General features: G+C 44.9%; 1 protein-coding gene across 2 annotated transcripts in view; it reads left to right on the top strand.

The window, feature by feature from the left end:
* DTX3 (deltex E3 ubiquitin ligase 3) overlaps positions 1-15,823 on the top strand; it is a 224,743-nt gene that overhangs the window by 146,136 nt on the left and 62,784 nt on the right. For both annotated transcript variants that reach the window (XM_078688968.1, XM_078688967.1), the window contains exon 2: positions 6,522-6,602. In XM_078688968.1, the coding sequence (XP_078545094.1) occupies positions 6,590-6,602 (13 nt within the window). In that variant the 5' untranslated portion in view covers positions 6,522-6,589. The remainder of the gene's footprint in view (positions 1-6,521; positions 6,603-15,823) is intronic.

Here is a 15,823-nt window from a genome sequence, read left to right as displayed (position 1 = left end):
GGAGGTCATCTGCGTAATTGTACACAGAGACCCCCAGCTCGAGGAGGGAAAAGATAAGAGGGCGGATATAAAGGTTGAAAAGAAGAGGGGACAGAGAAGAGCCTTGGGGTACCCCACAAGTAACCGGGAGAGAGGGAGCAGAAAAGTCAGAGAGGTGAACTGCCTGTGATCTGCCCTGAAGAAAGGACGCGATCCAGGAGAGGGCCGTGCCCTGGATGCCCGCTGCGCCGACACCGTCGAGGAGGATGACATGATCGACCGTGTCAAACGCAGCGGACAAATCCAAGAGAACTAAGGCCTGGGGGAGGTTGCTGTCAGCCTTCCCCTTCAGTTCATCCAAGACCGCGAGGACCACACTCTCAGTGGAGTGACCAGGTCGAAAACCAGCCTGGCGAGGGGCCAAGATGTTGTTCTCCTCGATGAAGTTCGAGAGACAAGAGGTCACATAGCTCTCGAGGATCTTCCCAAGATAGGGAAGGAGGGAGATCGGCCTGAAGTTCGAAGGAAGAGAAGGATCCAGGCCAGCTTTCTTCAGGATGGGAAGCACGATGGCAGCTTTAAAGGGAGAAGGAACAGAACCCGAAGCCAAACAAGAATTAAGAAAAGTTAAAGGAGGGGTGGGGCAGGAGGTGTAGAGGGATCTAAGGATCCGAGCCGGAGCACAATCCGCCGGAGAACCGGATTTGACCTTAACAAGAAGGTCGCGGAAGAGCTCAGGTGAGATGGGTTGGAAGTGATCAAAAACAGAAGAACAACGGAAAGAGTGATCCGGGAAGTTGGGTTCAGGTACAGTCGGAATGTTGGACTTGATGGTGATTATTTTATTGATAAAATAATCATTAAGGGAGTGACAAAGAGATAAAGAGGGGGCAGGGGACAAGCTAGCACGGTCGGAGGTAGCAAGGCTACGCACCAGTGAGAAGATCTCACGCGATTTGTTGGCCGAAAGGGCTACGCGCTCCGAGAAATACTTGGATTTTGCCGCTAAAATGGCCGATTTGTAGCTGTTCAGAAGAGCTTTATAAGTAAGGCGAAGATCAGGGCAGTAGTTGCGACGCCAGCGACGCTCAGAGCGCCTAAGTTCTAATTTCAGCGATCTGAGCTCGCTGGAAAACCACTTGTGTGCATCGTGGGGACGGGCTGATCTGATATTTCTGAGTGGGGCAGCCCGGTCGCAAGCCGAGGAGAGCCAGTTGTTAATAGCAACCGCCTGGTTCTCCACAGGGAGATTAGTCAGGGTGGGAGCCGACGAAAGTAGAGAAGAAGAAAGATCACTAAGGTCCGTCTTGTTCCAGCTCCGGGCCCAGGTGTTTTTGGGAGGGGAGACTTTCTCGGGTTGACCTAGGCTGATGGAAAAAGAAATCAAAAAATGATCGGACCAGACGCAAGGGGAGATCGAGGTAACCGAGGAGTTACAGCGTAGAGACCAGATCTGGTCCAAAGTATGACCATGGGTGTGGGTGGGGGCTGAAACAAGGGGGAGAAAGTTGAGACAGCGAAAGGTGGCGGACAAATCTTTGGAAAAGAAATCCTCCCGCGGGTCACCCGGCCAGAAATTAAAGTCCCCGAGCAGAAGTAACGAGGAATTGTTTACAGCCAGAGTGGCCAGGAGGTCCTGCAGGGTGGGCGCAAATGACGGCATATTTTGAGGGGGACGGTAGAGAAGAATCACCGTCAGGGGAACCGGGAGGTTGAGCGAGCGGGCCACCAAGAAATCCACACCAGAAATGCCAGGGTGCGGCAAGAGCTGGAATTGAAGGGAGCGGTGAACTATCATGGCCACTCCACCTCCCATTTTACCATCAGGGCGGTCGGCACGAAGAGCATAGTGGGTGTCAGGAAGAATGGCCAGCAGATCAGGAAGGGAATCCGAGGAAAACCAGGTTTCTGTAAGGAACAGAAAGTCCGGGGCGTCAGTGTCCAAAAGATTGAAAAGAGCAGATTGATTTTTCACAGCGGAACGAGTGTTGAGGAGAAAGGCGGAGGCAGCTGGGAAACCAGGGGAGATGCGAGAGGAGGAAGGCGGAGAAGATGTTAAAGGAGGGGGAATGGGCAAGACTGGGCCAATAAGAGGGGGGAGATAGATGCCATGCAAGGATAAGAGATTAACTGTGGATGGGGAGGGAGGGGTGGAAGCAGGAAACAAAGTAAGTTGGGCTGAAGAATACATCAGAGGACGGGCAGGGTCTATGGCCCCTGGTCCCGGCCGGTCGCGGACGGGCGCAGACGGGCTTGCCTTAGGCACGCCTTCGGCGCGCAAACGGCGCGCCCGCTGCGCCCGTCCGCTGCGCGAACGGTAGAGGCACATGATTTATTGGTGAACAAAGGGGGCGTGGCCAGAAAGTGGGCGTGGCCGGAGGAGCGTCCGCTGAAGGCGGCAGGCAGGTCAGAGGTAAGCCGCGGCAGCGTCCAGCTCGGCTGCGCGGGAGGGAGGAATGAGGGCGAGGTCCCAAAGACAGGTAAGGGGACAGTGAGTTAAAAAGCGCGCTGAGGCGCTGCGAGGTGAAAGTGAATTAAAAACAAACAAATTGTGGCTGAGAGCTCCCGCGGATGGCAGGGGAGCGATCCTAATGAGGAAGCGAGCTCGTAATCAGCTCCTAAGTAGGTAGCAGCCCCGAAGGGGGCGTGGCCAGAAAGTGGGCGTGGCCGGAGGAGCGTCCGCTGAAGGCGGCAGGCAGGTCAGAGGTAAGCCGCGGCAGCGTCCAGCTCGGCTGCGCGGGAGGGAGGAATGAGGGCGAGGTCCCAAAGACAGGTAAGGGGACAGTGAGTTAAAAAGCGCGCTGAGGCGCTGCGAGGTGAAAGTGAATTAAAAACAAACAAATTGTGGCTGAGAGCTCCCGCGGATGGCAGGGGAGCGATCCTAATGAGGAAGCGAGCTCGTAATCAGCTCCTAAGTAGGTAGCAGCCCCGAAGGGGGCGTGACCAGAAAGTGGGCGTGGCCGGAGGAGCGTCCGCTGAAGGCGGCAGGCAGGTCAGAGGTAAGCCGCGGCAGCGTCCAACTCGGCTGCGCGGGAGGGAGGAATGAGGGCGAGGTCCCAAAGACAGGTAAGGGGACAGTGAGTTAAAAAGCGCGCTGAGGCGCTGCGAGGTGAAAGTGAATTAAAAACAAACAAATTGTGGCTGAGAGCTCCCGCGGATGGCAGGGGAGCGATCCTAATGAGGAAGCGAGCTCGTAATCAGCTCCTAAGTAGGTAGCAGCCCCGAAGGGGGCGTGGCCAGAAAGTGGGCGTGGCCGGAGGAGCGTCCGCTGAAGGCGGCAGGCAGGTCAGAGGTAAGCCGCGGCAGCGTCCAGCTCGGCTGCGCGGGAGGGAGGAATGAGGGCGAGGTCCCAAAGACAGGTAAGGGGACAGTGAGTTAAAAAGCGCGCTGAGGCGCTGCGAGGTGAAAGTGAATTAAAAACAAACAAATTGTGGCTGAGAGCTCCCGCGGATGGCAGGGGAGCGATCCTAATGAGGAAGCGAGCTCGTAATCAGCTCCTAAGTAGGTAGCAGCCCCGAAGGGGGCGTGGCCAGAAAGTGGGCGGGGCCGGAGGAGCGTCCGCTGAAGGCGGCAGGCAGGTCAGAGGTAAGCCGCGGCAGCGTCCAGCTCGGCTGCGCGGGAGGGAGGAATGAGGGCGAGGTCCCAAAGACAGGTAAGGGGACAGTGAGTTAAAAAGCGCGCTGAGGCGCTGCGAGGTGAAAGTGAATTAAAAACAAACAAATTGTGGCTGAGAGCTCCCGCGGATGGCAGGGGAGCGATCCTAATCGCTCCCTTGCGTGAGTGAAAATCATCCTATGGCCGTGTTGTTGCTATGTGTAGTATTCTAGAGTTGTATACAAACGGTTGATAGGTATTTAAGACTATACAGTTGGTTGGAAGAGCTTAGAATTGTTGGTATAAGTTAATTGTTGCATACTTTAAGGTAGGGAGATCTTGTGGTTGAGATAGGTTGAGGATATGGTTGTGATTTCATAGTTGGGGTAGCAAGGACAATGCCTTGTATAAGATGGTATGGAGTTGGGATTGTTTGTGATGGGAGAAGATTGAAGTTATCACATCCTATGGATTTTAGGTTGTTTAATTGTGTAAGGAAGATCTTGGGTTTGTGTAGTTGGTATGCGACAGAGCTTTCAGTGGCGTAGTTGCAGGGGTAGTAACTTCACAATTTCTTATTTGAGTTTTAAAGATTGCGATGGTGTTTATATGAGGTAATGACTAGCTTGAGGTTATTTAATTGCGGTGATGAGGTGCTTGTGGACGAATAGATGAACTATTAACACTCTTCTGGTTAATAAGGAGCTTGGTATTGTGTAGTGGGGTGATGCAAAGCTTATGTTGTAATACAAGGATGAGTGGAGTGCTTTATGATATGTATTTAGGAGAATGAGGAATGAATAGAATAGTCGCGGGGAAGGTTGAGCTTCAACGCTTTTATAGAGTGGGTTCTGTAGTGGAATGGAACAGGATTAGGGTAGTGAGGTGAAGTATAGGGATGTGTACTTTAATTGAGGTAGAGTGCAGGACTCAGTACTTGGATCGAGATGTAGTGGGGGGTTTTGTACATGGTTTGAAGTGGCCTTAGGGTTTTCTTGTTTGATTCGGGTGATGTTTGTGGCTGTGTACTTGCATCAAGATGGAGTTTGGGCTCTGCGCTTGGATTGAGAATGGTTTTGAGCTGATGTGATAGGAATATGATGGGCTTGATTTTGGGCATTTCGTGTGAGGTGGAGTTTGGGGTCGTAGTGGGATTGACATGGAAGTTGACGTAGTGTATATATATTCAGGTGGAGTTTAGGTTGTGTATTTGGGACTGTAGAAGAAGTGGGAGTGCTTTTATATTCTGCTTGAGTTTGAGGCTGTGTTTACTTGCATTGGAGTTTGAGGTTGTGGACTTGGATTGAGGTGTAGTTTAGGGTTGAGTCCTTGGAGTTTGGGATTGAGTACTTGGACTGAAGTGGAAGTTGGGCTATGTATTTGGATTCAGGTGGAATTCGGTTTTTTTTTATGGAGCTTTAGGTTGTATATTTGGATTGATGGTAAGCTTGGAGGTTTTAGTTTTTCATCAAGATGGTGTTTGGATGTTGTGTGCTCCTATTCAGGAACTTCACACTTCGTATCTGGGCTTTCACTAATGGATGGGTAGGACATGCGGACATGGGTGGTAGGGTCAGTGCTTGAAATGGAAAAATAGAAGTGCACGTACTCTGTACTAGAGTACCTGCTTGTTACTGAGAAGTGCCGGTACTCTCCAATTAAAAGTATTACATTTCTCTCGAAGTGCCAGTACTCTCCCTCTCAAAATAGAAAAGTGCCTGTACTCCGTACCGGACAGTGCTGGCCCATTTAAAGCACTGGGTAGGGTACTACAGTTGTGAGTACCCCTAGACCCTGTCTCCCACTATTAGGGTGGTGGGCTTGAGGCAAAGTTGTTTGTTTTGAAATTAGAAATTCTCTTTGTATAATGTTAATAAGATAGCTAAATGGGTCAGGATGCCTGCTGCAGGCATACGTGTGCAATCTGTCAGCCAGAGGTTCCAGTCCTTAGTGGAGATGACTGTGCCTTTCACCTTCGAAGATGTAGAAGACGAGCGCCACTGAGTTGGATAATACTGACACTTCTACCAGCACTACAAATCTGTGGGTCTTTGTGCAGCCTATTGCAAAATATATTAAAATCTATATTTTCACTTTCAACCCTTTCGCAGTGCCTGAATGTCTTATATTACCCTTGCACTCTCCATGCAACTGCATGTACTCAGTCCCTATTAGTTGTCCAGACGAGCCTAGGCTGCTTCCAGCTTTAGATGCCTCTAATCATAAAAGTGTGTGTATTTTATCAAATGCCTGCACAAGGTGTCTAAATCTGAGACCACTTTCAAGTATGACACTCAAGTGAAATAGTTTGCAAATTCTCTCCGGCACTTGCTTAGCCCAATGTAAATCTCAAAATCTGCATTTTTGTCATCATACTTAATTTACCAGACCATTGAGGTGACTGACAAAACCGCACCATACGGGTGGGGGTGGGGTCTCAGTTCCGAGGATTGCAAGCAGAGCAGTCTGTCTACAAGACATGTCCCCATGCCTTGATCCCATTAGCGGGATCAAGGCACCTAGTATTTGGATGCACTGGTCAATTCTTCGTCGCCCCACCCGCAGACATTGATCCATTATCCACAGACAGTAGTCCCCTGAAAATCTTTATCTCATTAAAAAAGGAAACGCGGCATATGCCGCGACTGACAGCTACATCGCCCAGTAGCTGCATTGTTGACTGCTTTAGCATGTGAACGTCACTTGCAGCAAGCAGTTGCTGACTGTGTCTGCCTGCTCGACCCTCATTGTGTGTATTGGTGGTATAATCTGGGGTAGATAGCTAAATCGGTGTCTGGAAAGGGTTAAGCCAATCCAGGAATAGACTGACGCTAGCGGAAGCGAGATTGTTTGCTTTTCTCGTGGGTGCACATGACACAGTGTTATGTCTCGGGACTTTTTACATTAATCTCCTCTCTCCTTCTTTCCTTTCAAATGCTTTCTTGCAGTTCCTGGTCTGCAGTTCAGCCGCTGACGTCTGGACTCGGAGAAGTTCCTGTTGCAAGTTTCCTCGCCCATGGGCTCTCCAGGTAAACAAAGCATGTCACTCTGTGCTCATTGTTATGTATATACATGCCTTCACGTCTGCCCTCCTTGACAACTCTCCCAATATAAGAGGTTACGTTTTTTTGTTTGCTTTTTAACTTCCAGCATTTAATGACAAACCAGTCACAAGGAGAATGTATGATTTTAACGAAGGACGGCCCTGAAATTGAGGGGTTTTGCAGAGGTAGGCGCAAAACGGTCGCCAGATGTGTACTGTTTTCTGGTGTTTCCTGTTTTTTTCTCGTGGGTGAAGACCTGGAGCGTGTTTGTGGCGCACAAAGTTTACATTTTCCCTATTTCCAGTTGTCCAGTTGTGCTGCTTCAAATTCACAGAGCATCTCTCTTTTAAAAAAAAAAACCAAGTACAGGAGTGCTAAAGAATCTGTGGCAAAGCTGGCACACTTACTTTATTTACTTTCAGTATTGTATGGTAAGAAAATCGCTGGGTCTCATCCATTCTTTAATTCTCATTCACCCATTCAGTTTCCTCATGTGACCTCTCCTCCCTCATCATAGGACACCTGACCTTCCTCAACCTTGATGCAAGAACCACTGTGCGTCTAAAAGCCCGACCGTGCAAGTTCCTGCTTTATAATTGTATGATGGCATTTTCTTTGTCAAGCGTAAACAAAATCATGCGGCACATGTACTACACCATTTCACAGTCGCAAACTCTACGATCCGTAAAATCACGCAGTTTGTACTGCCAACTGTTGTTGTTACATCATCTATAAACCCCTGTCGCAGCTTTGAAAAACCTTTCTGGCTTGCTAAAGGGGTTTTGTGAATCATGATGACGTAAGGCATGTGAGAGTATGTAAAAGGAGCATCCCCTCTTAAATGACATGTTCAATGGTGTGCGTCAGTGTTTTGCAGCCACTCTGGTCACAACCTATTGATAAGTTACTGGCACTTTAAAGTGGTGGTGCCTAAGGGACTGCTGCCTCTTTGGGAGTGGTGTAGGGCAGCCTCGAGGGGAGCAGGCAACAGTCCTGGGGCCCCCTACCTTCTACCCCTAGTGACTTCCCAAATTAGATGTTTTTAAGAGTAGCTACTGACTCTTTAATGGATACAGGTGGAGTTAAAAAAAGGTTCCCATTTGGGAAAGCAAATACGGGGATCCTGGTGGTCTGCTGTCCCTTGCAGACCACCATCCATGAATTCCTACCAGTTCGCATAGGGTCACAAATTGCGACATGCCTAATTAATATTCATTAGGAAGGTCATTTTATGATTCCCAAAGATGTGCAATATGCAATACAATCATTTTGCAATGTGGCTTATTAGTATATTATTCAAATTGCATACCCATTCTCAAACCAATATCATGTGCAAATAGCATACCCTGGTTTGCAAAAGGAGCTCAGTACATCGGGCCATAAATCTAAGTGTTTTATACGCGGGCACCATTTCACATGTCTAGAAGTCCCTTAAGCAGCATGACATATATTTTTTTTATTTTTAATGTTTGTATGGATTTGGAAGTAGTTCATTATGTTTGAAATTGCTCTGAAAATGGAACTGGGTGTGGTGTCTGGCCTCTTCAAAGGAACTTCGATCTTTTCATGGGAAGCCCTACGTTACCGTAGCAATTTCCAGACTCCTTTTTTCAGAGCTTATTTAATAGCGACTAGCTCCGTCCACACTCTATCCTCATAATGTGACATTTTCAACAGTAGAAATTTCGCAGCTGTCCGGAATTAGCCTTTCACAGTTATTCTTCAAGAGTGGCCTGTATGTACATGTTTATATATAACGAAACAGGGACAGATATTTTTTATCGAGGCAGAAAATGGTGCTCCCATGAAAAGAAAATAGTTTCTTTTGAAGCTTTTTATCTTGTACTCGACCTTCAGAATGTAGGTAAAACAGCTGAGTAATTTTAAGGCATGTGCTGACGAAAACATTGCACCACTTTCAGATCACATGTTTGAAAATGATGAATTTAACTCAGCCTACTATCCTTGCACTATTGATAGTGCTACAGAAAAATAATGTTATTGTTAGCATTGATGTCCACCCAGCCCTTAACATGAAGTAGATAATGGGACATCCTTTTTTTGTAAGGGATGTGGATGCTGTCATCCCACCCTTGTTCCCAAACGGCAGACTGTGCCCTCAGGGTGCATCTGAATTTTATCTGGTTGCAAATATTCCTAAAATCTTTTCCCTTATTTCAATGGATCCAAAACAAGTGATCTCGTCTCACTTTTCCGCGGGTGCTCTACTCCTGCCAGCAGTGGCCCGTGCAGGTAGGAGTGGTGGGGGGATTTCGAAAGACGACGATGAGGGAAAGTTAATTATTTATTTAATTTCCGCTCATGGTTGTCTACAAATCCTCCCCTCCCAACCTGGCCCCAGCGGCCCTGCCGCTCTTACCTGCAGGGGCGGCTCCCGACACCTGCAACATCTCTGTGGATGCTGTGTATTAAAACAGGTGGGCGGGTGTGCGTCCTCCCCAAGTCATTAATCCAGCACATGCACATCAGATCCTTATAGTGATGCGCAGATGTTCAGGCGTCCTAGAGTAGGCGCCAAGAGGCCTCACTGGTGGGAATTTTAAAGGTGCCCGTCCGGTGAGTCAAAAAGATTTACTTTCCAAAATGTATTACCCCACAGAATTTGCTCTTCCTATAGACAAAGAAGTGTTCATAGAAGAAGGAGACTATCGGCCACTCTTAATTCTTCAAATATCTGCCTGTCTTGGGAAGACCTGTGTTGCACGGTGAAGTAAACAGGAACACAGTTTGTGGAAGGAAGTGATTTATTCCACAGGGAGGAAACAGCTTATACAACCACAAGCTGGCAGTGCCAGTAGATCTAGTAACTCCCACATACAGAATGTGGAACATCCAAGGGAATGATAACAATTCTAGAAAGGAAGGTGAAGTTAGGTGATGTCATCTAAAAGGGATATAACATATACACAGCATATTTACAAGGCTTATCTAAAAGGGGATACTACACACCTCCCCCCCTAAAAACAAAAAAAAAACAAAAAAAAACCGAATGAATAAAATCACGTAATTTAATAGGAACTGATTTGACCCGGGAGCTTCTTCTTAGAGGTACATCAGCAAGTTGTACATTGTGATTAGAAACAACAGTGTTGGAATAATGTGGGGAAGAAACTTGTCCAGACGGAGCCGGAACATGAGGTGGAGAAACCACAGTGTTGGAGACAAAAACATCATTATTTCTAGGAGAAAGTTGAACATCACTGCAGAATGTGTCAAACAGAGCAGGGCAGGAGTTGTCACCAGAAGTAATTGGGGAGGGAATTGAAGAGGGTAGAGAGTCCACTCGTAAATTAGGCGCTTTGTATAAAGAAACTCTCCGAAAGTTCCACACTTTACCACCATCCACCCTGACAGCTTTACTGAAAACTTCGGTAACTCTACAAGGATCTGACCATTTATTCCACTTAGAACCACAAGATCTGCCGAACTTGACTCGTACAAAATCGCCAATCTTGATACCGGGTTTAGAACCCATAGGTGAATTGTGAGAACGTCTCATCTTTTCTTGATATTTCCACACTTTGTTTTTGACTAAAGAATGATCAACAATAGATTCAGAAGGGATTTTTAACTTGATCCACCAAGGTAACAATTTTGAACTAGGTTTTCGGCCTTTTAACAGTTCAAAAGGAGAAAAACCAGTGACGGAGTTGGGAGAAGTACGATATGAAAGAAGAGATGCACGTAGAGTTTTCTTCCAATCTAATTTACTTTTAATGGCTAACTGTATAGACTCCTTGATGACCCTATTGAAACGCTCCGTTTGACCATTGGCTTGAGGGTTGTAATTGGACACTCTTTTATGTACCACCCCACACCTATCAAGAAACGATAAAAATTCACTACTAACAAATTGCGGACCATTGTCTGATACCAGCTCAGCTGGAATTCCTTCTCTGCAGAAAATTTCATCAAGGAATTCAACAACCTGAGATGAGCCAATTTTGTCCACAATCCTTATTTCTGGCCACTTGGAGAAGTAATCGATCAGTACAATAATGAACACAGATTTACTTTCAGATAGATCGAGGGGGCCAACTATGTCAATGCCAAGTTTCTTCCAGGGACACAAAGAATACTCAATAGGTGAAATATCAGATTTGGCAGCCAAAGGTTTAGCAGTTTTATCACTATTGGAGCATGGAGAACATGAGCCAACCCATTTGTCTACCATTCTATCGATACCAGGCCACCAATAGAATTCACGGATGCGTCTTTTAGTGTTAGACATCCCCATGTGACCTTCATGTGCCATAGAAATTATTTTTTCACGCAAGCCAGAAGGAGGTACTATTTTATCACTCCTGGTTACAAAACCCTGGTCAAACATGAGTTCTTCTTTTATTTTACTAAAAGATAGAACATCGCCAGAAAGTTTCCTTTCTTCAGGCCACCCTTGCTTCAGAAAATCCACTACATTGGACAACGAGACATCTTGAGACATGGCATCCCGCCAAGCAGACTCAGAAATAACACTGGACGTGGCATTGCATTTAGCATCATTTACATCATCAATGGTTAAAACTACATCAAAATCGCAAGGAGAGTCTGTTGCAACTAGGGAAACACAAGGCAATCTGGACATGCAGTCAGCATGGACATTTAGGCGACCAGGCACATATTCTACAATGCATTGAAACTCTTGTAACTTAGCAGCTAAACGTGCCAAACGTGCAGTCAAAGTGCGACCACCACCAGCAGCCAACATGCTTATCAAAGGTTTGTGGTCGGTGCGCAAACGGAATCTTGTTCCCCAAATAAATTGCCTGAAGTGCTCAACAGCCCAGGTACACGCCAAAAGTTCCTTTTCTATGGTGGAATAATTGAATTCTGCCCCACGTAGAGTACGAGAGGCATAAGAGACAACATATTCCTCACCGCGACTCTTTTGCATCAGTACTGAACCAAGTCCCACGTTGCTTGCATCCACACATACAATGCATTCTCTACCCAAATCAAAAGGCCTCAGGAAGGGGGCATTGATATTCTCCTTTTTAAGTAACTCAAAAGCAGTTTGATGTTCATCTTTCCAAACGAATTTTGCATCCTTTTTTAATAACAATCTTAAAACATGGACTTTGGAAGAGTAATCTGAGACAAATTTGCTATAAAATTCGGTAAGACCGAGAAAAGACACTAATTGTTCTTTATTACTAGGGGCAGGGGCCTTAGTTATGCTCAAAATGTGATTAAGTTTTGGTTTGATACCCTGAGCAGAGATTTCATGTCCCAAATACTCCACAGTGCTCCGTCTAAATTTGCATTTTGAAAACTTCAAAGTCAAACCCTTAGCTTTGACAGACATAAGTACTTTGTCTAGGTTTCTGTCATGGTCCTCACGATCTTTTCCATATATTAAGATGTCATCTTGGAATGCAATGGCACTATCACAGCCCTCCAATACCTCTTTCATAAGTCGTTGAAATACCGAAGCCGCGCTGGCTAAGCCAAAAGGCATGCGACGGAACTGAAACATGCCCTCCGGGGTTATGAAAGTGGTAAGAAATTTAGAATCCTCATGGAGTAAAACCTGGTGATATGCACTAGCTAAATCTAAGGTTGAGAAAACGCAAGCACCAGCAAGAGTAGAGATCAGTTCATGAATGTTAGGTAGGGGATGTCTATCCACCCAAATTTCTGTGTTCAAACTGCGGAGATCAACACACAGACGAAGTTCCCCGTTACTTTTAATTGACAAAACTACAGGGGAAACCCAGGGGGAAGATTCGGTTGGTTCAATGATACCACGGGTCACCAAATCCGATAGGATGGTTTTTAATTTATCTCGATAGGCCAAAGGAACGTTTCTGACTCTGTGCCGGACTGGTGTTGCATTTTCTTTCAAAATAATTTTGTGTTTAAAGTTTACAAATTCACCCAAGGTATCGGAAAAAATCTCAGGGAACTTGTTCTTTACCAAGACAGTAAATTCATCCTCAGCAGGAGGTACTATATATACAGGTGGAGAAGCATTGGGGTCTAATTTAATTCTCAACTCGTGTTGGTGTGGCCAACTCAGAATGGAGGCACCTTTGGATGCTACATAAACTTTCCCTTTAATGCTATTACCTTTAAATTTTATATCCGCCCACATGTATCCTAGTAAATCAATCTTCCGACCAGTGTATCCACCTAGACGAACATCTGATGGTAGCAGGCACGAGGAATTCCAGTATCTATTAAAAATATCACTGCCAATTATGCTATACCAAGCACAGGAGTCTATAAGCATAGTGATTTCTATATCATTAACAAAAATCTTATCCTTGGGAAAACCTTGACATTTAGAATCACCAACACAAAGTAGAGTGTTGATTTCTTGGATTTCTTCAGGAACCTCGTAGTCAAACTCGGTTAACAAATTCACTTTCTGTGGGGATCTGCACATTTTACTGAAATGCCCCGGCTTTTTACATTTGACACAGATTTTATTCCACGCTGGACAGCCCTTAAAATTCCCAACGTGATCATTCGCACCGCACCTATAACAAATAATGGGATTTTTCTTGCTAGTGAACTTATTGTCTCTTGGGAAATACTCTTTCCTAGTATGAGTGAAAGGAAACTTCCTTTGGTTATGGACCTCTTTTACTAAAGCAACTTCTGGGATTATTGCTTTACTCTTAACATCATGGCCTCTGATTTCATTTACAAAAAGTTCCGATTGTTCAATCCCTTTAGCTATGTTCAAAACAGCATTTAGAGAAGACTCGGTTCCCATCCACAACCGTTCTTGTATCTTTTTGCTTTTGGTCTTCATCATTAATTGGTCTCTTAGTACCTGCTCAAAATTAATTGTTTCAAATGCGCAAGAAGCAGCTAATGTACGTAATGCAGCTACGTAATTCTCAATTGATTCATCATCCTTCTGCGCTCGGGAATAAAATTTAAACCTTTCCATAACTATATTTATTCTCCTACCAAATCTAGTGGCTAACTGTTTTACAACGATCTCAAAAATATTAAATTCACCTGCTCCATCGATAGGAGGTAAGTTTTCTAATTCCTTAAGGCCTGCGCCACCTAAACTATTTTTTAACAGGGCTAATTTTCTTTTAGCAGAGCATCCATCCTCCTCTACTACATCCACATAGGCTAGGAATGTGGGATACCACAGGTCCCATTCTACCTTAGGATCCCCAGCAGTGGGTAAAAAATGAGATGGAGCAACAATATTATTTGACATTTCTACTAGTAAAACAGGAAACCTGAACAAAAAGTAAAATTTAAAACTGGAGAAGAAAATTAAAACAATGTTGGTAGCTAGTCAATTAATTGAGTTCATATTAAAAATAATAAATTAATAAAATAAACGTAGTCACCGTGGTCAACTTCGTTTCTTGAGGAGAATTACTTGCAGACAAATGCGTGTAGCTGTTCGTCAAACATTGTGGAAATGATGGGTTAATAATAGTTAATCCAGCGTGTACGGGATGTACTGAACACGAAGTGAAGATGAGAGAGAGAAAAAAAATTGAATCCGTGACACGAAGGCTGCGTGACACTTTGACCTTTGCGCAGCTCTGGAATGTTTGAGCGTCGTGTGTAACGCTGACGTAGAACAGGCGTGCAGCTGAAGGGTAGAATGCTGAAGCTCAGACGTCAATGCGAACCATGGAACTAGCGCGGGCCACACACGCAGTAGAATATCAGGTCAGTTTTAAAAATGTACAGCTTGAGTACTTTTCAAGTAACTCGGTAGTTTAAACCCAAAGTTTAATCCTGTTTACGCTAAAAACGACACTGTGCAAATCGAAATGAGAGTCACAGGAAATAGGATTAAGTCCAAAGATATTCCCTGTAACATGCAGACAGGTCGAAAGAAAAAAAAACGTTGATAACGTTTACAGAAGTGCACGTCTGTAGACAGCCGCAGGTGCGATCAAAGCACTGAAATAACTACTGCTGCCGCTGGTGCAATCATTTTTACACTTAAAAAAAAAAAATTTGAAATGAAATATCTTGAGAAATACGTGAACGCTGTTCCTCCGTTTTTTTTTTTTTTTTAAATATTCCTTCTGTCAGGGCAAGAGTGAGTCCTTCTTCTTCATGGTATCCCATCCTCGTCGCCAGTTTGTGAAGTAAACAGGAACACAGTTTGTGGAAGGAAGTGATTTATTCCACAGGGAGGAAACAGCTTATACAACCACAAGCTGGCAGTGCCAGTAGATCTAGTAACTCCCACATACAGAATGTGGAACATCCAAGGGAATGATAACAATTCTAGAAAGGAAGGTGAAGTGAGGTGATGTCATCTAAAAGGGATATAACATATACACAGCATATTTACAAGGCTTATCTAAAAGGGGATACTACACACGGCATCTAGTTTGACTTCTTTTTTTGTTCTGTAGGCATGTATAACTTAAATCTGGGAGATAATTTTTAAATACACACTATCCCTGCCTTGATACATATATGTAGATACATTATATTTCGGTTTCTTTGTTCAAATAACTCATTTTAACATTTGGCTAAAGAAAGCATTAGTTAATGAGGTACGGACTATCAACCTGTAGCATATCACGGATGTGCACATTGTGTAATCAACACCATTGTGTCAGCCACATTTTCTGCTTCACTATTTTGTATGTAAGGAAATATGGAGCCACATGGTGTCTGTTCTGTGTAGTAAGGCAAGCCAGGTGTATTGGTGTTGCCAGTGTTTGTTTTCATTTCTTTTCTGACTCAAGTCTCAGCAGTCGTCCAAGAAACCTAATTCAGTTTGACATGCTACCACTAGCATAGCATTATGTAAAAGGACTCTCATAGTGGAGCTCTCAAATATTTTCTATATTAGTTACTCTTTTGACCCTGTGCTCAAGTGTACCTCATTGAGTTTTTTTTTTAAATGTTGCAATAATTCGATGAAGTCAGAATGCTTTTTTTTTAATCCTTTTTTAAGAATCCTTTACTGTTGAGCCAGCTTACATGTTTTGTTCTTCGGACTGTCTGTATATTGGCCTAGAATCACGTCTGGAGAAGATCAGTGTGTCCAATCAGGTGAGCACGATTAGAGATCGTCATACCTGAATCTTCGCCTACAGACATGGTGGTCAAACCTAACCACAAGGCAGTATAATTTTCTGAGTTAATGTGTATCCTCTGTGCAGTATCCAGAATGTGAGAAAAAGGCCTCATGTAGAATTTGGGAGCAGGAGTCCTCTTTAAACCAGTGACTTGGT

This window comes from Lissotriton helveticus, chromosome 1_1 (assembly GCF_964261635.1).
Source record: "Lissotriton helveticus chromosome 1_1, aLisHel1.1, whole genome shotgun sequence".
Classification (NCBI taxonomy): domain Eukaryota; kingdom Metazoa; phylum Chordata; class Amphibia; order Caudata; family Salamandridae; genus Lissotriton; species Lissotriton helveticus.
The sequence above is the reverse complement of the archived record's forward strand: the minus strand, read 5'-3'. Positions and strand labels throughout refer to the sequence as shown.